Source organism: Bos indicus, chromosome 15 (genome assembly GCF_029378745.1).
Source record: "Bos indicus isolate NIAB-ARS_2022 breed Sahiwal x Tharparkar chromosome 15, NIAB-ARS_B.indTharparkar_mat_pri_1.0, whole genome shotgun sequence".
In the NCBI taxonomy this organism is placed as follows: Eukaryota; Metazoa; Chordata; class Mammalia; order Artiodactyla; family Bovidae; genus Bos; species Bos indicus.
In genome coordinates, this window is record NC_091774.1 from 53,826,011 (window position 1) to 53,849,046 (window position 23,036).

Consider the following 23,036-nt stretch of genomic DNA (forward strand, 5'->3'; position numbering starts at 1 on the left):
GCCAAAGAACTGACAGGAATGAAGCATCAAAGTGACCTGCACAGTTGGGGAGTCTAGAGGAACACTGAGGGATTCACCTCAGATCTGGCCACCTTGAAGATGTGAGGCACGGGGCAACTTTCCAGTGAAACAAGGCATGGCCCTGCATGTTGAACTTAACAGGATGTATATTCAGCATCAGTGCATGCTCAACTTCAGAATACCTTTGGGTTACTGCAGTTATGGACTGTGCCCTCCACTTGAATCCTAAGTCTCCCAGTTCTCCTTAAGAATCATGCATGTCGCTCAGAGTGAACTATATAGTGTGTTCACTGATGTAAATTAAGCTTTTATTCGTATAATTGTTTCATTCTTTTAAAAGAAAAGTTTTAGGGTGGGGGCTTCTCTAGAGTATAACAACCCTGACTCTTTTTCCTTGAGAGGTTTTTTTTTAATTCGATTGAACAGAAATAAACTTTTAGGGGAAATTGCAAAAGTTAGTCAGATCCAGGCTAATGTCTGTCAGGTCTTGAATAACTCCTCTCCAGTTAGTTCTGTTTAGGTGACTGGTTTGGGCTTGGTCATTCTTAAAAAGTGCTTCCCTCATAGCTCAGTTGGTAAAGAATCTGCCTGCAATGCAGGAGACCCAGGTTCGATTCTTGGGTTGTGAAGATCCCCTGGAGAAGGAAATGGCAACCCACTCCAGTATTCTTGCCTGGAGAATCCCATGGACAGAGGAGACTGGCAGGCTATAGTCCATGGAGTAGCAAAGAGTCGAACACAACTTAGCGACTAAACAAACCACCACCACCAGTTCTTTAAAAATATGGAGCCAAAATCAAGATTAATCTCCAGTAACTTAGCAGCATGTGTGGGTCATTGTCTTTACCCAGTTGACTTCCAGATTGCTCTGTGTGACTCTTTTTCTACAGTCTTCCTAGTTCTGAGATTATCATGTAAAAAACAGAATAAAGAATTATTACCTGCATTTGTGATCTTTAGTAGTTTCACAACTGGTGACTAAATAAGAAAAGCAGAAGATAGTATCAAAAGTGAACATGGTCCTTTGTTGCCTAGGTAAGTTTGGCAAACAAGATATGAAAGGAAGACTTGACTGAACATCACCTGATGCTTACTGCAAAGAATCATTAGGACACTAATAGAGCAGCTTTGTATAAAGATCTGCTATAAAGGATAATCTTTTGTTAGCTTAAGTCCCTGGCTTGTTTATTACTACTAGTATATGGAAACATGATAGTAAGGGAGGCAGTATAGTAGAGTGGTTAAGCTTAGGATTTGGAGACATACAAATCTTGGTTTAAATCTTAATTCTTCCACTTCACAGCCTGTGAAGCCTTTTAAAGTTGCTTAACTTTTCTGAGTCTTTATTTCCTCATGTGTAAAATGGGGATAGTAGTATTAAAAGAGATGGTGCAAAAAAAAAAAAAAAGAGATGGTGCATATGAGTGATTAACATAATCCCTGGTATAAAATAAATGCACAGTGAATATTATAATTCATTAAAAATGTAACACTGCACTTTAAACTCTGCCAGGCAAGTTGAACCTTGTGATGTTGTAACATGGTTGTCAACTGTGAAAAGCAGAAATTGTTATTTTTAATAGAAAAATAGACATTTTTGATCTTAGTTGTTATACAATTGGTCTTTTCTAATACTTTTAGATACATATTCTATATTTAATTAAAGGATTAGTGTTATTATTTAATTAACAAGCAGAGGTAAGATTTTGTGTGTTTCTAAATTTTTCTAATGAAAAAATAAACTAAAAGTAGTGTTCTGTTTGTAATATGTAATTCCTAAGTAGCTCTAAAGTGTGCTTTAATCAGTTTGAAGTTTTTTACTTGCCCAGGCCATTTAATTAAGGTTGTTGAATTTGGATATATATATATATATTCATAATTTTAATTTTTTGTAGTAAGCACCAGGTCTTTCATAATCTTTGAAAATACTGAGAACAAATGAAGCACCATTTCAGTTGATTGATTGAGGTTTCTTGCTTACAAATGTAGGAAAGATGCTTTTATTTCAGAAACCAAGTTACATTTTCAGCACTTGGGCCATTCTTTTCAAACTCTAATATACTTTCTTTGAAATAGTATATGCTGCCTCCAAGTAATAGAAGATACTTCAGTTCTGAGAACTGAATTGATTAAACTTGTTAGAAACCCGTATAGAAATATGAAATTTGCTCTGCTTTTTACTAATATTTATTCAGTTCAGTTCAGTTCAGTTGCTCATTCGTGTCCGACTCTTTGCAAACCCATGAATTGCAGCACACCAGGCCTCCCTGTCCATCACCAACTCCTGGAGTTTACTCATACTCATGTCCATTGAGTCAGTGATGCCATCCAGCCATCTCATCCTCTGTCGTCCCCTTCTCCTCCTGCCCCCAATCCCTCCGAGCATCAGAGTCTTTTCCAATGAGTCAACTCTTTGCATGAGGTGGCCAAAGTATTGGAGTTTCAGCTTCAGCATCAGTCCTTCCAAAGAACACCCAGGACTGATCTCCTTTAGAATGGACTGGTTGGATCTCCTTGCAGTCCAAGGACTCTCAAGAGTCTTCTCCAACACCAGTTCAAAAGCATCAGTTCTTCGGTGCTCAGCTTTCTTTATAGTCCAACTCTCACATCCATACATGACCACTGGAAAAACCATAGCCTTGACTAGACGGACCTTTGGTGGCAAAATAATGTCTCTGCTTTTTAATATGCTGTCTAGGTTGGTCATAACTTTCCTTCCAAGGAGTAAGCGTCTTTTAATTTCATGGCTGCAGTCACCATCTGCAGTGATTTTGGAGCCCAGAAAAATAAAGTCAACCATTGTTTCCCCTGTTTCCCCATCTGTTTCCCATGAAGTGATGGGACCAGATGCCATGATCTTCATTTTCTGAATGTTGAGCTTTAAGCCAACTTTTTCACTCTCCTCTTTCACTTTCATCAAGAGGTTTTTTAGTTCCTCTTCACTTTCTGCCATAAGAGTGGTGTCATGTGCATATCTGAAGTTATTGATATTTCTCCCGGCAATCTTGATTCAGGCTTGTACTTCCTCTAGCCCAGCGTTTCTCATGATGTACTCTGCATATAAGTTAAATAAGCAGGGTGACAATATACAGCCTTGACGTACTCCTTTTCCTATTTGGAACCAGTCTGTTGTTCCATGTCCAGTTCTAACTTGCTTTCTGACCTGCATACAGGTTTCTCAAGAGGCAGATCAGGTGGTCTGGTATTCCCATCTCTTTCAGAATTTTCCACAGTGTATTGTGATCCACACAGTCAAAGGCTTTGGCATAGTCAATAAAGCAGAAATAGATGTTTTTCTGGAACTCTCTTGCTTTTTTGATGATCCAGCGGATGTTGGCAATTTGATCTCTGGTTCCTCTGCCTTTTTTAAATTCAGCTTGAACACCTGAAAGTTCACGGTTCATGTATTGCTGAAGCCTTGCTTGGAGAATTTTGAACATTACTAGCATGTGAGATGAGTGCAATTGTGCGGTAATTTGAGCTTTCTTTGGCATTGCGTTTCTTTGGGATTGGAATGAAAACTGACCTTTTCCAGTCCTGTGGCCACTGCTGAGTTTTCCAAATTTGCTGGCGTATTGAGTGCAGCACTTTGACAGCATCATCTTTCAGGATTTGAAATAGCTCAACTGGAATTCCATCACCTCCACTAGCTTTGTTCATAGTGATGCTCTCTAAGGCCCCCTTGACTTCACATTCCAGGATGTCTGGCTCTAGATCAGTGATTATGCCATCATGATTATCTGGGTCATGAAGATCTTTTTTGTACAGTTCTTCTGTGTATTCTTGCCACCTCTTCTTATTTTTTTATTTATTCAGGCATAGTTTAATCTTATTCTTATTTCCCAGACTTTGGCTAGGATGTTTATATGTCAGTCAGCTGAATCTTTTCTTGAATGCAGATTCTTTTCTTCTTGGTTTATATGTTGAAGACCATTTGGTTTGATAACTAAAGCCTTGGTAGCTCTGTTACGTCGTTAAGTATGGCTATTCCTCCTACAAAGGCATTCCTATTCCTTTTATAGCTTTTTCTTAAAGTCATTCCTCACAGATTCCTGCTCCTATAAGGCTTCTCTTTCTTTTATTCTTCCCACCTAAGAGTGAAGAGACCCGCACTAGATGCCACTATGTTGTGAGTGACATTTTATTAGAGAGGGGGTGATAGTTTTCCATTCTACTTTTCATAAAAAGGGAAGACCTCCAACCTCTTTACTGAGTATTAGTTGACATTTGTACACAGTTAAAGCATTCACAGCTCCCTAGCCACAGTAGCATCCTCCTTGGGTACATATTTTTCATAACTATTTGTTCTTTAAAATTTGTATCACTTCCATGAAACTCAATATTTTTAGATAATGGTTTGAACTTTCCAATAAGGATGTAAATAAACCTTTGATTTCTTGGTAAGAGCTGAAGGCCCTTCCTTATGTTCCTATTGGTGATTCTTCATGATTCTTAAAAAGACTAAAATCCTTTTCTAGCTAGAATGCCGTGTTATGGAAATAGAGTGGAAAGGTGCATTTTCTAAAGTTAAGGTACTTTACAATTACAAAATATGTTATAAATAAGAACTGTAAAATAGCAATAAGACATGTTGCCTCCTTCAATCTACTTCTGAGGGAAAGGCTACTTTTAAAAGCTTATCTGTTTGGCCCTTATCCAGTTGATATATAATTATGAGGATTGCATTTTATTTTTTCAACAACTATAACCAGCTACATAAGTTGTATTTAATTTTTATTTTAAATTGGATATATTTGGAAACTTACCCTGTGACTTAGGTCCTACCTGAGTTGTCTCTAATCATATTTGCTCAAACAGCCCCCAAATTGGCTACTTTTTCAATTTGTGGCATTTTTTATAAATGCATCTTTTTCTGGAAAAGGCTTTCAGAGTAAAATTTCCAGTAGGACTTGAGGCCTTTTGTTAACCACATGGGTCATCCATCTTTTGTGCCTTATGTTGAATTTTTATCAAGGTTTGTGTATCTGAAGTCATCTCATCTTGAGAGAAATAGGAACAAGCCAAGGAGCACATGTTTACTTCAGTAACCTTCGGTCAGGTACTTACCACTCAGCCTGCAAGAGTTTATTGGGCACCTATAATAGGACAATTACCTGGGTTTTAATAAAGCAAGTACTAGCCCTGCCTGTATCACCATAGGGTCGGATTCACTTTCTACTCTGCAGTCCTGTGTTACCACACATGTGTCCCTGAATTGTAGCTCTTTATGTCCCTGACTGTCTCTACCTTTTTATGCTATGTGCTTCTGAGGCCAGGGATCATAGCAAATAGATAACAGGTAACAAGGGCTTTGAAAATTATAAAATCTTTGGACATTTTGGATCTTATAACACTCTGGATCTTGTTTGATCTTTTTTAGCAGGCAGTCCCCTGTCGCGGTACGATGCAAGGGCCCAGGAGGTGTATATACTCAGCTTCCTGCTGGGTTCCTCTAATAACCCTGCTCTGGCAAAAGTGGAGCATTAGCTCACACTGTCTCTTTGCAAACAGGTGAGGTAGAAGCTCAGCTTCCCTTTGACTGTGCTGATGCCTTCCTGGTGAAAGTAGGGTACCAACTTGCATCACCTCAACTTTACAACACTTCCTTGCCTCCCCTTGGGCCTGTAAGATCTGTTCCCTGCGGACTGACACCAAGGGAGGGGTTGGGGATAATGGAGTGTTACTTCCTGCTCCCTCAGGAAAGATTACCTCTTTCCCCCATTGGTGAGAGTAGAGGCTCAGTTCCCCACTGACAGTACCCTGTTGGACCTGCTCAGCATCGCTGGTTGGGGAAAATTGGAGTTCTGTCTCCTGCTTCTTTGCGGGGGTGGGATAGAAGATCACTCCCTATTCAGCCCCAGTGAAACTCTAAGCAGGGGAGGTAGCAGTTTTTCTTTTGCTGTTTGAAGAAGATGGATATTGCCAAAATGTTTTCTATTCTGTTAGGCCACCTTTTTCTCAGTCTTCTGCCTAGAAGCAACAGACTTTCCTTGGAGTTGTTTGTTTTTTGCTATTACTTTTAATTTGTCCCTTAAAAAAAAAATCAGTTCTATGTTAGAGGCTTCAGCAGTGTCCTGTCTAGGATATATGGGAGGCAGTAAGGAAATGCAGGGAAACTCAATTTCCTGTTGTTCTTCAAGTCCTGGGGTTCCTAGGTGAACTGCCTTCTTACATCTTTGAACTGAGCTTGCTTGTTGTCTTATGTCCAGGTTTTTTCAGTTTTAAGGGAAGGACCTGGGAGGAATGGACTTATTTGATCTTGGCCAGATGAGAAGTCATATCCTTTTTTTTTTGAAGAGGAGACTAACCCTTTCAGTTACTTCTCAATGCAAGCAGCAGGAGCTTTTAAGACAGTAATTTTCATACTGAACTGCCTAAAATGACTTTAAGTTTTGTTTTTAAAAAACATGTTTTAAAGCCAAAAACAAAAAAAAACCCTGGAAAACCATGGTTCTAGAACATGCCACTAAAGATTAAATCCAAAGCTCCTTTTTCCATGTCTGTTCCTCATAGCTGGTCTTTGAACTGTTGGGAAACAGGGACTCTGTTCTATCTATTTCTGTTTTTCTGGCACTTGAAAGTACCCAGCATGAAGTACATATCCAGTACTCATTTGTAAAGAAATAGTCATTTATGCAGATCCATGCATGTACTCTGCCCTTTAGTTCCTTTACTATCTACTCCTTCTTACGGTCATTTCTTTTTTCTCTCTCCAGGTATCCTGGATACAGCCATTGTTGATCGGGGGAAAAATGTGGTATCTGGTTCTCGCGATGGGACAGCACGACTTTGGGATTGTGGGCGCTCAGCCTGCCTGGGAGTCATTGCAGACTGTGGTTCTTCCATCAATGGAGTGGCTGTGGGTGCTGCTGACAACTCGATAAACCTCGGCTCCCCTGAGCAGATGCCCAGTGAGTTGAGGACAGTATATGAATTTGTTTCTTTAGGTTCCTTCAGTGTTTGCCTTAGTTTCTCCTTTTCTTCCTCCTCCTCTCCTGCTCTGTAGGTATTTCTGTTTTCATCATAAGACTAATATTTATTGCATATCTACTACGTTTGTGTTGCTTTGAATTTACAAAGGAAATATATGTCATAGTTACTACATTTGAGTAAGTACAGTTTAATTTAGCAGTTGAGGCTAATGCCTGTAAAACAGAGATCAGTGCAGTTTTAGCTAAAATAATGATTCACTGAATGCAAATATAATAGGTTTTTTGTTTTTCTTTTTTTAAGAAGAGAGTGTTTTAGGTTAGTATAGATGAGAAAGGAGTCACAAAAGAAGTTGACTTGAACCTTGCAGGATGGATTCAAGTTGAACTGGGAAAGATGGGAGAATGAGACCTAGGGCAGGGGTAGAGGTAGTCAGTTCACATTAAAAAACAGTATGAAGGTAAAATTATCCATTGGGTAAAGTTATGCTTGGCTGAGCCAGAAGTTGATGTAAGCTTCATAGGGGGAAATAGGTGAGTAGAATGATAGTTCTGGTGAGTCAGAATGATAAAGATCCTAATAAAGCAACTTGTGTTCTTTTCTTATTTTCCTGTGATTATAACATATTTGCTTCTCTGATGGAAACAGGACTGTTTTTCTCCCAGTATCTCTGCCTCTAGAGCAGTTAGGTCCACATAAAATTGAGCAGAAAGTACAGAGTTCTAGTATACTCTCTGCCCCAACAAACGCACACCCTTCCTTATTATTGGCATCCCCCCCAGAGTGGTAAATTTGTTACGTTGATAGACCTATACTGATACATCATTAACACTCAAAGTTCAAGGTTGACATTGGGATTCATTCTTGATGTTGTATATTCTGTGGGTTTGGACAAATGTACAGTGTCATGTATCTGTCATCATAGTATCATGCAGAAATTTCACTATCTGAAAAATTGTCTTTGCTCCACCAATTTGTTCCTTTCTCTCCTATAACCCTTGACAACCACTGATATTTTTATTGTCTTCATAGTGTTGCCTTTTCCAGAATTTTGAAATCGTAAACTATGTAGCCTTTTCAGATTGGCTTCTTTCACTTAGTAATATGCATTTAAGTTTCCTCTGGGTCTTTTTGTGCCTTGATAGCTCATTTCTTTTAAGCATTGAACAGTATTCCATTGTCTGAATGTACCTCAGTTCATTCATTCATCTACTGAAGGACATCTTAGTTGTTTCCAAGTTTGGACAATTATGAGTAAAACTGCTCTAAGTAGTCCTCAGTATGTTTGGGTTAATTTTGCCCATCATTATAGACAGTATTCTCTCTCTCTTAAACTTCTCATATAGATGCACTATGGTCCAAGAACTAAAACTGTTATGACTACCAGCCTGGCCCCTCTTTGGGAATTAATGGATTGTGAAAGGAAATCCAAGAGACAGGAACTGAGTAGCCACGGAATGTGCGTGTGCTAAGTCGCTTCAGTCATGTCCAACTCTTTGCCACCCTGTGGACTGTAGCCCACCAGGCTCCTCTGGCCAAGGGATTCTCCAGGCAAGAATACTGGAATGGGTTGCCATTTCCTTCTCCAGGGGAGATTCCTGACCCAGGGATTGAACCTGTGTCTCTGTGTCTCGTGCATTGGCAGGCAGGTTCTTTACCACTAGTGCCACAGTGGATTAATAGGAAAAGTCTGTTCCCCAAAGTGTGAGCATGTGCAGCTAGTGGTAAACAAGATCATTTCAGGCAGTACTCATTTTTAAGTTATATATTAATACACACACATCTTACTTCAAACCTAGGATTTCACAGATATTACTTAAAATAAGGTTGAGTTTTTTAAAATCAGTTGGTTAAAAGTAATTTAAATGAAGGTATTCTTGTTTTGTCTATTTCCTCACTTCCTACTTATTCTTCAGCCTGTCCTAGGTGGGTTTGTGCCCCAGCTACTTAACTGGCAGCAGCTCTTGTCAAGGTTACCGGCGACTCCATATTGTGTAATCCAGTGTTACTTCTCTGTGGTTATCTTTCCAAATTCTCAGTAGGTTGCAGCATAGTACACTCTTCTTTTCAGGACACTGTTCTTTCTTGGCTTCTGTAATACCACATGACACTGCTTTTCTTTATAGCTCATTGGCTACTGCTTCTTAGTTTCCTTTTGTATGTTTCCTTTAACCTTTAAATATTGGAGGGCCCTCAGCCCTGCAATTACTCTCTTAGGTGATCTTATCATTTCCATGACTTTCAATATTGTATTTAAGCTGGTGATTTCCAAAAATATATCTAAAGCATAGATCTTTTACTTGCATTTTAGACTCTATTTAAATGTCTAATAGACAGCTTGAACTTATTGTATGGAGCATTTGATTCTTTCCAACCCCAAATCTGTTTTTTCCCATCTCAGTTAATGACACCACCATCTCCTTGCTTAAGCCCAAAGCCTAAGATTCATTGAAGATCCACCGCCACCTTTCCTCTTGTCCCACATCAGCAAAGTCTGTCATCTCTACTTTCAGAATGTTTCTTATTTTTCCACTTCATCCTCTCCCTCCAGGTCTCTCTTCTTCCTGCCAGCATCCTGATTCAGTCTGCCGGTACCTGTTGCCTGCTCTGTTTTGTAATCCATACTCATAGGAATCATCATGCTCATTTAGAAAGCATAAGTCCAGGGCTTCCCTGGTGGCTCACCTGGTGGTGAAGAATCTACCTGCCAATGCAGGAGACATAGATTTGATCCCTGGTCCGGGAAGATCCCACATGCCATGGAACAACTAAGCCCATGCACACCTGTTGAGCCTGTGCTCCACAGCAAGACAAGCCACCACCGTGAGAAGCCCGCATACCACAACTAGATGATGGCCCTGCTTGCCAAAACTAGAGAAAAAGCCCATGCAGCAACAAAGACGCAGCACAGCCAAAAATAAGTGAAATTACTTAAAAATGTAAATTGAGCTATATCACTCTTCTGTGTCCCTCCTCTCCTCCAGCAGCCTCCTTTTATATTGTTACATATGTTTGGCCCTACTTTGTTTAGCATTATACTCTGTACATTGTTCCAAGTATGGTATCTTTCCATATTACAAAGGACTTGATAATCATAATATTTTAAAATTGGGTTTATTGAGGTATATTTTACATATAGTAAAAGTCCTTTTTTTTAATCACACAGTTCTGTGAGTTTTGACAAATATGTACAGTCATATAAACAATACCATGTCAAGATATAGAACATAATAAATGTTTTTTGAAACTATTAAGTGAGTGACTAGCGGAGTAATTCAGTAAAGAGCTGTCAATAGCTATGCTTTCTGAGTACTGCCAGCTGATCATCCTAGCCCATTATTGACATAGCTCATCTGTCATGCAGGTGAACGAGAGGTTGGAACAGAGTCGAAAATGCTGCTGTTGGCCCGAGAAGATAAGAAACTTCAGTGCTTGGGACTGCAGAGCAGGCAGCCGGCAAGTGGTTCCTTTAAGACCTTTGAACACTGGGGCAACCTGGGTCACACTGATTCTTGGAAAGCTGTTTTGAAAACATTTCTAATTTCTCTGTATGTTCACCTTTTGCGGAAGCTGCATGTGTGAAAGGCAGTACAGAATAGTAATTAAGAACATGTGGTATGGGATAAGGGCAACATTTAAATCCTAGCTCTTCCTAATGGCTCTGACATTGGACTCATTACTTAACCTCTCTGAGCCTGTTTCCTCATCACTAAACTTGTCATAGTAGGACTTATATGTGGGGTTATGTGATAATATTAAATGACCTACTGCTTTGTGAGCTTTATTAAGTCACTTTCCCACTGGCCCTTAGTGTGCTACATGTAAAATGATGAGGTTCTATAGATTTTCTTCCTCCTCTAAGGTAATGTGGAGATTTTTTGAGTAAAGATCTTATGCATTCAGGGCTCTCAATTAGTGACCAGAATGTCTCTTATAGAAGAATGGGGTTTTCTTCCCTCATTTCCTGGGATTCTGCCAAGCAGGCTATGCTCTTAATTAAACTTGGAGTTCCTTGAGATTAGATTGATTAAATTTCTTCCCAGTTGCTGTCATCATCACCCAGACAACATTAATGGTTTGGTTTGGCCACAGATTTTGTATTTTCATTTCATCTCATTACTTCATTGTGCTGGTGATGTTTCCATTTTCAAAGTTTATTCTGGGAGCATCACTATTTTTGATCATACTGCCTTTGCACTCTGAATTTCCATGCTGGCTTTTACTTCCAAAGGAAAGTCAGAGGGTTTTGTTTGTTTTGTTTGTTTCTTTTTTTTTTTTTTTTAGAACATTCAAACTTTACTCTTTGAACTAATAGTAAGAAATAAAAATCTAATAGTTTTTTATTTTCTTAAGTACATGGGTAAATTGTGATTTCTTAAATTGCCAGATTAAGTGTGTTTCTTTACCTTCAAAAGATTGTCACCAGTGTCTTGAAGCAAAACTTAAATGTGTGAATTGCAAGTGTTTAGCAAATGGAAGGTTGTGCTGAAAACAAGGAAAAGAATGATTTTTGGTGTTGAGGATCCCATGAGTCAATGTGTTGAGGGGAAATAGTGTGAAAACTCGTGCCTTAAATTATGGTATTATGATATTATATAACCTGCTTAAGTCCTCAGACAGCCTCAGGTTCCTGCAATCCTGGGAGTGCTTCCCCCTCAGTTGTTGATGAATACTTAGTTTAGATTAGGAGTTCTTAAAAGGAGAAGAAAGAAATTCTATACTAAAAATAGTGAAATTCTTCTTTTCTTGGTGCCTGTTTATTCCTGGAAACAAATGAATCTTTAAACAGCATCTTTGTCTCCTACTTGTTCGCAGCTGTTCCTCTTTATTGGCTCAGATGCCTTCAACTGCTGTACTTTTCTCTCTGGCTTCTTGCTATTGGCTGGGACACAGGATGGAAACATTTATCAGCTGGATGTAAGGAATCCAAGGTGAGTCACCATTCATTTGCATGATGCAGGTCTTCTGCAGAGTGGAAATTTTTATTGGCTTTCACAGTGATTTAATCTGGCATATAGATGGCTGTTGAATCAAGGGTATATTTTTCCATTTATAAAGGCTTTCCAGTGTGAATTGTCTGATTGTTCTTATTATTCCTGGAATCACATTGAAAGGTAATTTGATTCATACTGTCATGATTGCTTTATAAATTAAGCTTAAATAATGAACTAACATCTCACAATAATTGTATAAAACCTTTAATTTTAAGGACCTTAGTAATTTTCTTCCTGGTATTACATCTGGGTTGGGCTGAGATTGATCATTTATAGTTCAAGTAAGCCAGCTCTGATTCTTTGTTTGGCTGTGATCATAACCTATCTTATATAGGCTTTATCCTGGTCGTACAGATACTCAAAAAGAATCCATAACCTGTTTGTCCCAGGACTTAACATTTTCTACTGTCACTTTCTGCTTCCTTCCTTTGTTCAACTGATGCTTATTGAATGGCTCCTGTAGGCATTAGGCTTTGTTCAGGGCACCAAACAACAGAAATGAAAGATAAAGACTCCGCCTTTGAGGCATTTGGAGTCTAATAATAAAGATGGGCAAGTAAAAGACTGTTAGGACACAGTGTGATCAGTGATCTCAAGAATTTGAGGAAGCACCGAGAAGGAGAGAAAAGAAAGTGAGACTTATCTGAGGAAATGCAGCTTTAATCGATCTTGTCTAGCAGAAAGTTACCAAGTAAAGAAAAGAAGGACCTGCCTTAGGTAGAATAGCATATAGAGAAGCATGAAGGCATGTGAAAATATGGCACTGTGAGGCATCTCTGAGTAGTTTGACAGGACAAGTGTATACCCTGCCAGTGGAGTAGTGATGAGAAGTGATGCCAGACAGGAAAACTGATATTTGCTTAGAAAGGACTTATATACCATCCCAAGGAGTTTGGACTTTATTCCAAGAGCAGTGAAAAAATTTCAGTTAAAGAGTGACTAGTGTATACCTTTTCTTCTATAATTTAAGTTACTTTATTTTTGTACTTGTTTTTGCTTCCATAGAGATAGGGAATCTGATCACTGTTATAAAATCTCATAATTATAAAAATTATAAAATCATCAATTATAAAAATTGATTCTCATCTTTCTGATTTTACAGAGTTCTAACAATTTTAATATATCACAGCTGACTTAATTCTGTCTATAAAGAGATTAACATATTGTTAACATTGTTATCTTAAACCCTTGTCAGACTTCCCCTAAACACTGGAAATATCAGTGGTTATTTAGTTTATTCAGCTCATTAAGATATTTAGAGACATGTTTAGATTCCCTCCAAGGTGGTTTTGAATGGACTACTTTGATCTACCATCTAAGGATCTTGCCAGGAAATAAACCATATGAATGTTTAATCTCTGTCCACATTTGTCCAGTGTGCTGTTATGCAGTTAGTACTGTAGGTTGAATATAGTCAAGTATTGCTTTTTAAGGGAAAGAGTAAAATCACTCCATTTATTCTGTATCCTAGGACTCCAGTACAAGTCATCCACAGATCAGGAGCACCAGTTATGTCTCTGCTGAGTTTCAGAGATGGATTCATTGCTAGCCAAGGTGGGTCCAGGGGCCAATTGAGGGAGGTGGTTCTGTATCATTCAGTGAAACATAGGTTTAATTCCTGGTCTGTGGCAGGGCTAGGGGCATCATCCTCCATGATTCTTTGGCATATTGTGCTTTTTCACATAACGTTTAACACCCTAATTGTAATTATCTGTGCCCCTTCCAGTCTAAGCTCTTTGAGTGGCTGTGCCTTATCATGTTACCCCAGCATTTTAGTTCAGTGTCCACCATATAACTGGTGCTCTATATACATTGTCAGAATAAATATACTGGCTCTTATTACAAATTATTGAGAATTCAGTTAACAAATCAGTTACAGTTTTTGCTCTAAAGGAGCTCATAGTTAGTAAGGTAGACAGACATGTGCTTGAATAGAATACAGTTTGATAAGTACTGTAGCAGAATACTGTATGGGAATATGGGGAACAGATAACTTGAGTGGTAGGAGTACTACAGGCATGTCTGTGGACTTGTTTGCTTGCTTTAGTCGCTAACTTGTGTCTGACTCTTTGCAACTCCATGTACTGTAGCCCGCCAGGCTCCTCTGTCCATGGGATTTCCCAGGAAGAATACTGGAATGAGTTGCCATTTCTTCCCCAGGGGATCTTCCTCACCCAGGGATTGAACCACATCTCCTACATTGGCAAGCAGGTTCTTTACCACTGAACAACCTTCACTGAGCTCCTTCATGGACTAAGGGACATGTAATCCAGTGATTATTTTACCAACTGGAGATGTAAAAATGCACATTGATGGCCAAAGCTGTAGTGTGTTCAAAGTCATAGATGAGTGAAAGGGGGCAGAAAGAAGGGATCTGTCCTTTACTAGGTGCCTACCTACCATGCAGTAGGTACTGTGTTTGATGCTTTACAAAGACAGTCTGGGTAAAGTGAGTGAGTACCTTGGTGTAAGCAGTACAGAATATTTGGAATGGAGTTTGGGAGTGGGGTTGGGAGAAATGCATGGAAGAAGGTGTCCATTAAGGGACACTGAATCCTCATAGGAATGATTTAGGTGAGGAGGACTGGCCTATAGGCCTGGAGGGACCATCTTACCTTAATACTTCAGTGTATCAATTAGGATGTTTTTGGCTGTTAGTAGCAGAAGACTCAACTGAAAATGGCTTCAATAATTCAGAAAATGTAGTACTTCATTTACAAGACATCCAGATTTATGGTGGCTCCAGATTATATTAATTTAGTGATTTGAAAACAAATTCAGTGGAGAAACTAAGAAAAATTGACAGCTAACTCAGTGTGGTATCCTGGATTGTATCCAGGATGTTTAAAGACTGGTAAAATCCAAAAAAGTATTGAGTTAAATAAAGCTTTAAGAAGAAGAGAAGAAATAAAATCAAGAATGCAGCTTTTCTCTGTTTTTTGGCACTCTCCTCCTTAGCACACTGGCTTTTGTCCTCAGGCTTATTCCCTCAAGGTTACAGTGCAGGATAGCTGCAGCAAATCTTATCTTCACAAAACATGCATATTGTTATCCTTTTTAAGAATGAGAAACATTTCCTCAGGAGCAACCTGGCAGATTTACTAATCTCCTACGTCCTTGATCAGAATTATGTAATATATGCTGTGCCCAGAAGACCTAAATAGACACTTCTCCAAAGAAGATATACAGATGGCCCACAGGCACATGAAAAGATGCTCAGCAATGCCAGTATTAGAGAAATGCAAATCAAACCCACGATGAAGTATCATTTCACACCAGTCAGAAAGTCTACAAAGAATAAATGCTGGAGAGGGTGTTTAGAAAACGGAACCCTCCTACACTGTTAGTGGGAATCTAAATTGGTACAGCCACCATGGAAAACAGTATGATGGTTCCTTAAAAAAAAAACCTCAAAATAGAGTTGCCATATGATCCAGCAATCCTACTCACTCCTGGGCATATATATAGAAAAGACAAAAACTCTAGTTTTTGTCTAGGGCACTCTAGTGCCTCCATGTTCATAACAGCAATATTTGTAATAGCCAAGATGTAAAAACAACCCAGATGTCCATCAGCAGGTGACTTGCTTAAGAAGACGTGGTGTTGGACGTCCTTGGTGGCCCAGTGGATAGGAAAACACGGGTTTGATCTCTGATGTGGGAAGATTCCACATGCTCCAGAGCAGCTAAGCCTGTGCGCCCCAGCTTCTGCGCCTGTGCTCTTGAGCCCATGTGCCACAACTGCTGAGCCTGCATGCTGCAAATACTGAAGCCCCCACACCTAGAACTTGTGCTCCACGACGAGAAGAACCACCGCAACGAGAAGCCTGAGCACTGCCATGAAGAGTAGCCCCACTCCCTGCAACTCAAGAAAGCCTGCATGCGGCAGTGAAGACCTACTGAATAGGTCTTCATTTATTTGTTAATTTATGTTTATATTTATATAAAAATGACAGTTGTGTATAGTTTAATCATCCTGTGATCTTTGGTGAACCAGTTCACTTTCCTAAGTCTCTATGTAGAGTTGGGTACTCGACATAAAGTAGATATTCTGTAAGTGATAGTTTCTTCTTACTCTTGTAACTAACACTTGCCCTTGTGAAGTGAAAGTTGCTCAGTTGTGTCTGACTCTTTGCCACCCCATGGACTGTACAGTCCATGGAATTCTTTAGGCTAGAATACTGGAGTGGGTAACCATTTCCTTCCCCAGGGGATCGTCCCAACCCAGGGATGGAATCCAGATCTCCTGCATTGCAGGCAGATTCTTTACCAACTGAGCTATCAGGGAAGCCCTGCTCATAACCCTTGCCCTATGCCCTCCTAAAAAAGTGTTTCTGATCATCATGATCCAGTGGTGGAGCACACACTCACCAAAATTAGAATTATGGTATAGGGAAAGATATTTGGAAGTGTCAGAGCAATAGTAAGTGTTACAAGAGGTTGATAGGAGAAAGGGTTTACTATATGGGGTGGTTAGAGATGGTTTCCTAGACAGAATGGGAATAAAGCTTGGGTTTATCAAGTAGGTTTGTGTGTGGAAACTTGAATGCAGAGGAAGAGCTATAGTAATTGTACTTTCTTACCTCCCTGTACCTCTAAAATACAAGGATTCTTTTTTGGAAAAGATTATTTTTAATAATGAGAATGCAGGAAAGAAGATCCTCTGTATACTGCTGGGTACAGTCAGTTCAGTTCAGTTCAGTCGCTCAGTCGTGTCCGACTCTTTGCGACCCCATGAACCACAACACGCCAGGTTTCTCTGTCCATCACCAACTCCTGGAGTCCACCCAAGCCCATGTCTATCGAGTCGATGATGCCATCCAACCATCTCATCCTCTGTCATCCCCCTCTCCTTCTGCCTTCAGTCTTTCCCAGCATCAGGGTTTTTTCCAGTGAGTCAGCTCTCCACATCAGGTGGCCAAAGCATTGGAGTTTCAGCTTCCATCAGTCCTTCCAATGAACACCCAGGACTGATCTCCTTTAGGATGAAGTGGTTGGATCTCCTTGCAGTCCAAGGGACTCTCAAGAGTCTTCTCCAACACCACAGTTCAAAAGCATCAATTCTTTGGCGCTCGGCTTTCTTCACAGTCCAACTCTCACATCCATACATGATGACCACTGGAAAAACCATAGCCTTGACTAGACAGACCTTTGTTGGCAAAGTAATGTCTCTGCTTTTTAATGTGCTGTTTATTTATTTATTTATTTATTTGAGCAAACAACGATGCCGTTTATTTAAAATTTTTTTTTTTTTTTTTTTTTGAGCAAACAACGATGCCGTTTATTTAAAATGTTTTTTTTTTTTTGTAACGTGCTGTTTAGATCGGTCATAACTTTCCTTCCAAGGAGTAAGCGTCTTTTAATTTCATGGCTGCAATCACCATCTGCAGTGATTTTGGAGCCCAGAAAAATAAAGGCAGCCACTGTTTCCCCATCTATCTGCCATGAAGTGATGGGACCGGATGCCATGATCTTCGTTTTCTGAATGTTGAGCTTTAAGCCAACTTTTTCACTCTCCTCTTTCACTTTCATCAAGAGGCTCTTTAGTTCTTCTTCACTTTCTGCCATCAGGGTGGTGTCATGTGCATATCTGAGGTTATTGATATTTCTCCCGGCAGTCTTGATTCAGGCTTGTGCTTCCTCCAGCCCAGCGTTTCTCATGATGTACTCTGCATATAAGTTAAATAAGCAGGATGACAATATACAGCCTTGACGTACTCCTTTTCCTAATTGGAACCAGTCTGTTGTTCCATGTCTAGTTCTAACTGTTGCTTCCTGACCTGCATACATGTTTCTCAAGAGACAGGTCAGGTGGTCTGGTATTCCCATCTCTTTCAGAATTTTCTAGTATAGATTGATTAACAGATAAAATTGATTAACTTATATATAATTTTGGAAAGCAGTTTTTCAAATTTTAAATGTTTGAAATGGTTAATTAATATCTTTTGATTCTTTTCCAGAGTTCTATTCAGTTACAGTATTAATATAGAAAAAACTTTATGCATAAAGATATTCTTCTATGTAATGTGCTCTCAACTGTATAAAATAAAAATTTATACAGAAAAGGTTAGAAAATACATTAAACTGTGAATAGTATTTATCTTTGAGTGGTAGATATGAATGATTTTTTAAAATTCTATTTCTTTATTTTTCTTTTTAATTTTTTTGGATACCATGCCATTCAGCACTCAGGATCTTAGTTCCCTGACCAGGAATTGAACCCACATCCCCTGCATTGGAAGGCAGATTCTTAACCACTGGACCACCAAGGAAGTCCCTGGGAGCATAGTTGTCTTAAAGAAAACATTTATATAGGGAAATTCCCTGTGAAAAATCATTGTCTAGGATAAGTTTGCAAATACTTGTATGAGCATGTAGTTGCTTGCTCTGTGCTCTTGGTAGTTATTGCTAATCAAAGACAACTCTTCGCATTGAGCTTGCATTTGGCCTTCAAATCCTCTTGAGCCCATCATTTTAGGGAGTCACTATAGGACCTCATATCTGGCCCACCATGAGTCCTGTCTGCCACTCTGGGTCTTAAGACAATTTTCTTTAGGCTAGTGATGTACAGAAATAAATTAAAATATTGAGGGTAACTTTGCATGCAACTTTCTCTTTAGTTATCTAAGGTTTCTTTCTGTCTTTTAGGTGATGGAAGCTGTTTCATTGTCCAGCAAGACTTAGACTATGTGATTGAGCTCACTGGGGCTGACTGTGACCCTGTGTACAAGGTACGGACCTGAGACAAAACCAGGCCTGGGTGCTTTTCACCTGGGACCCAGGGCTTTGGAGGGAACTGAATCCAGAAACTTTGTGATTACTAGGGGTAATACCATACTTAGGAGTGGGACAGAAAGAAATAATTGAGTCAGTGTCTTCGTCATTTACTGGCTCCAGAAACTGAAAAAGTCACTCTACTTCCTCAGTCTATCAGTTTATCTGTAAAATGAGGATAACAGTGAAATAATGCATATGAAAACTCTAATCTGTAAATACTACTTTTATTGTTGTTGTTATTATTTAAGTTCAAGACTGATTTGATTAGAGTGTGGTGTTGGAGACTCTTGAGAGTCCCTTGGACTGCAAGGAGATCCAACCAGTCCATCCTAAAGGAAAGCAGTCCTGAATATTCACTGGAAGGACTGATGTTGAAGCTGAAACTCCAATACTTTGGCCACCTGGTGCGAAGAGCTGACTCATTTGAAAAGACCCTGATGCTGGGAAAGATTGAGGGCAGGAGGAGAAGGGGACGACGGAGGATGAGATGGTTGGATGGCATCACCAACTCAATGCACATGAGTTTGAGTAAACTCCAGGAGTTGGTGATGGACAGGGAGGTTTGGTGTGCTGCAGTCCATGGGGTCACAAAGAGTTGGACACGACTGAGCTACTGAACTGAACTGAAGAAAGAGAAAAATGAAAGGGGAAATAATGTTTGTTGACCAGTCATTGTTCTAGCTATTTTACATATCAGATTTAATAGTTATCATACCTTGAGGTATAGATATTATTCCTATTATTTTCTTATATTTAAAAAAATTTTATAATTTATGCACATGTATAAAAATTCAAACTGTGCGGACTTAAAAGTCTGCTTTAAGACTTTTTGTTCCACTGTTTCCTAAAGTAACTAGCATTAATAGTTTGTTGTGTATCTTTTAATACTGTTTTTAGAGAATTTGTACTTAGACCTTTGTTTATGTAGTTATGTAAATGATATAGTTTTATCTTTATACATAATTGGGATCATTCTGTTACATATTGCTGTATGACTTGGGTTATTTTACTTAACATTTTAGAGCTCTTTCCAGACAAATGCTTATAGATATACTTCATTTTTTAAAATTCCTGCATAGTGTTCTATATTGTGAATTAACACATCATTTTCATTTTATAAATGAAGAAACGGGACCAAAAGGGTTGAGAAAGCTGCCCTAGGTCATGCAGCTACATATTGGCACACTTGTGATTAAAGCTAACTCCAGAATTCATGCTGTTTGCATTAAATTAATGGTTCTTAATCTCCTTTGTCTCAGACTGCTTCGAGAATTTGATGAAATCTTTCTCGGGAAAAAAAGGCATATGTTGAGAACTTCTTTGCATATAATGTTATGAGGTGTCAGAGATACCCAGGCCTTCCTTTTTTTTTCTTTCCTCCCCCAAAGGCTTCCAAGTATAATTTAATAACAGATGTAAGGGACCAACTTAATTTTAGCTGCACCCCCTCTTTATTCCTAAACTCTCTATTCCTAAGCTCTGTCAAAAGCGATTTCAGGGTTTAATGTGACACTACCCTCTTCTGGAGGAGGCTGTGTGTTGTCATCCCTAAGTCCAGTCTGACTCTTTATGACCCCATTGACTGTAGAACCCATGGATTGTAGCATACCAGGCTCCCCTGTTCTCCACCATCTCCCGGAGTTTGCTCAAACTCAAGTCCATAGAATCGGTGATGCTATCTAACCATCTCATCCTCTGCCACCCCCTTCTACCCAGGCTTTTCTGTGGGCCATATGCTCCCCTGTACAGACCCCTCTGCTCTAAACCATGCACAGCACTAGTGCATTTTCTCTCCAATTGGCCACTTAGTTTCTCTGTTCTGTATTCATGAGCTCCCTTGATTCTGGTCAGCTATTTTTAAAATATATAACATGGATATAATTCTTGTCTTTGGAGTCAGTAAATCTTCTCAGACTCCCTTGTACTAGTAGGGGTCAATGACAAAACTCTTACGTTTTTGAAGTGGAAGAATCCCAGGCTTGCTTTGAGCTGTGAACTCTTTGTGTTCCAGGTGGCCACATGGGAGAAGCAGATCTACACATGTTGTCGAGATGGTCTTGTGCGACGCTATCAGCTCTCAGACCTCTGACCCCTTGGGAAGAGGAGTCCCAGTCAATGAAAAAGATTGACTTTGATCAACAGTGAGCAGGGACATCATCAGGGACCATGGATGGACCTGACCTTTGTTGTATTGGGTACCCTTTGGAAACAATAGAAAGTCAGCTGCTTTGGCCCATGTGGCGCCGTCATTCCATGATAAGACCCACTTTGAACTGAGTAAGAAGCTCACATGTGCTTGCTGCATTTGTCTCAACTTCTCCCTTAAACTCAGCCCGGCAACATAGGGCAAGGAAATGGATGCTTATAGTGTGATTCCACACGGGTTGTGTTCAGTGTTTACAAGGACTGGAGGACTAAAACCTGTTCTCTGGAGGAAATAAAGAGAATATGGAGGAGTCTGAATTTGAGAAACTTTGTTAAATATTCTTGCTCTAGCAAAAAGTCAGTCATGGTGATGGGATTCCTTTCTCAGGCACTCCCTATCAGCCTGGCTATGGGGAAGGGCTGCTTGACAGTAGCAGTATCCCGTGTGCAACCTTGGAAGATTCTTATACAGGAAGGGTAGTAACCACCATCCCAGTTGTCCTCAGATTAAGGGGTTTTCTGCTCATGGGACTTTCTGTCCTGGGCAAACTAATATGATTGGTCAGCCTTTATACAGGTGATGAAGTTGAATCATATCATTGTAAAGGTGACAGCTGTCAAAGTGTGGTTCTTAGAATAGCTGTATCAGATCACCCGGGAACTTGTTAGAAATTCTGGGAAGTGCCTCCCCTTTTCAGACTTAAATCAGAAATCCTATGAATGAGGCTCACAATCAGTGTTTTAACAATTTCCAGGTGATTCTAATTCCCGCTAAAATATGAGAGACAAAAAGAGATGGTGAAGGGCAATTTAGTCATAGATGGAACTCAGTGCTCATGGATGAGGCTGAAGAGGTTGACAGGGTCCAAATAGTAAAGGGGCGTAAATGCCAGGTAAGGAGCTTGAGCTTCACTTGGTTGGCATTGGGGAACCACAGAACACTTTTTTAAGCAAGGGTACAACATGGTCACTTCTTTTTTTCCTTAAACATAAAAATGGAATCATAATCATATATATTCCATGGTTTATTTTCACTTAGTGTCTCTGAGTTCTTTCCATCTCAATCCAGTTGGACTTTCCTCATTCTTTTTAATAAAAAGTGTAGATTTCCTTGGCAGTCCAGTGGTTAAGACTCTGCACTTCTGCTGCAAGGGGGCATGGGTTTGTTCTCTGGTTGGGGAAATAAGATCCTGCATACTGTACCAGCGCAACCAAAAAGAGAAAAAGACTGCTAGTGAGACTCAAAGAGATCTAGTGATTAGCCAAGGGTCATAGAGAGAGGAGCTTGAACACAGTTGAACTTTAAATCCTATATTTTCCTTCTGGTTGCTTTTGCCTAAACCAAATTGAAAATAAAATACTGTAATTCATTGAATATCTACTGGATGTCTACACTATTCTAGTTACTGTATTTAGATACTTAATCCTCATAACACTCTTAAAAAGGAAATAGTGTTATTCCTATTTAAAGGATAAAGAAACTGAGGCTCAAGAAATGAAGTCCCGGAGCCTTGATTTGGACCTTTCTCAGTGTGTCTGCAAGGCCTGTGCTCCTTCCACTACACCGTGTGGTCACGAGACCTTAGGGACTAGAGCAGTTTCATTCACGGAGTGATTTGTGATAGGGTCAGGTAGACTCGAGGACATATTCCAGAGCTCAGAAACATTGAAAGCTAGGAGGTCTGGGGGAACCTCTAATAAGTCAGATTAACAAAACAGGAGGAGGAAGATTTTGACTGAGTTCAAACAGCAAGTGTGTCTCTTGAGTTCCCATTCCAGGACTCATTCTTGTTTATTACCATCACATTCATGATGTGATGAAAAGGAGACCCTTTTCACAGGTCTCCAGAGTTGACATCCTGATTTTGATGGATGCAGTGACTCTTGACAGCTGTCCTGAAATCCAGACCCAAACAGAAGGAGCAAAGGCTAGCTTTCAGGTAGGCCAGGCCTTATTTACTGTGAATGGAATCATCCCCAGTTTGCAGCAGAGTTTTTTTCTTTTGGGTCAAGAAGTGCATTCTGGGTGAGGAAGTATTGACAACCCCCATCTGGAACACTGCAGGCCCAGGGAAGTCTGTGCTTAGCCTTTGTTTCTTGGTTTTCAGATGCCCCCTTGTGACTTCTCGTGAAAAGTACTGCTGTTTCTCAGACCTGAAAAACTGGCAGC

At 39.7% G+C, this 23,036-nt stretch overlaps 1 protein-coding gene across 2 annotated transcripts in view; it reads left to right on the forward strand.

The window, feature by feature from the left end:
* PAAF1 (proteasomal ATPase associated factor 1) overlaps positions 1-21,184 on the forward strand; it is a 40,390-nt gene extending 19,206 nt beyond the window's left edge. For both annotated transcript variants that reach the window (XM_019975457.2, XM_019975458.2), the window contains 6 exons: positions 6,738-6,932; positions 10,316-10,407; positions 11,767-11,882; positions 13,417-13,499; positions 18,593-18,675; positions 20,733-21,184. In XM_019975457.2, coding sequence (XP_019831016.2) covers positions 6,738-6,932; positions 10,316-10,407; positions 11,767-11,882; positions 13,417-13,499; positions 18,593-18,675; positions 20,733-20,810 — 647 coding nt within the window. In that variant the 3' untranslated portion in view covers positions 20,811-21,184. The remainder of the gene's footprint in view (positions 1-6,737; positions 6,933-10,315; positions 10,408-11,766; positions 11,883-13,416; positions 13,500-18,592; positions 18,676-20,732) is intronic.
* Positions 21,185-23,036: the final 1,852 nt, after the last annotated feature.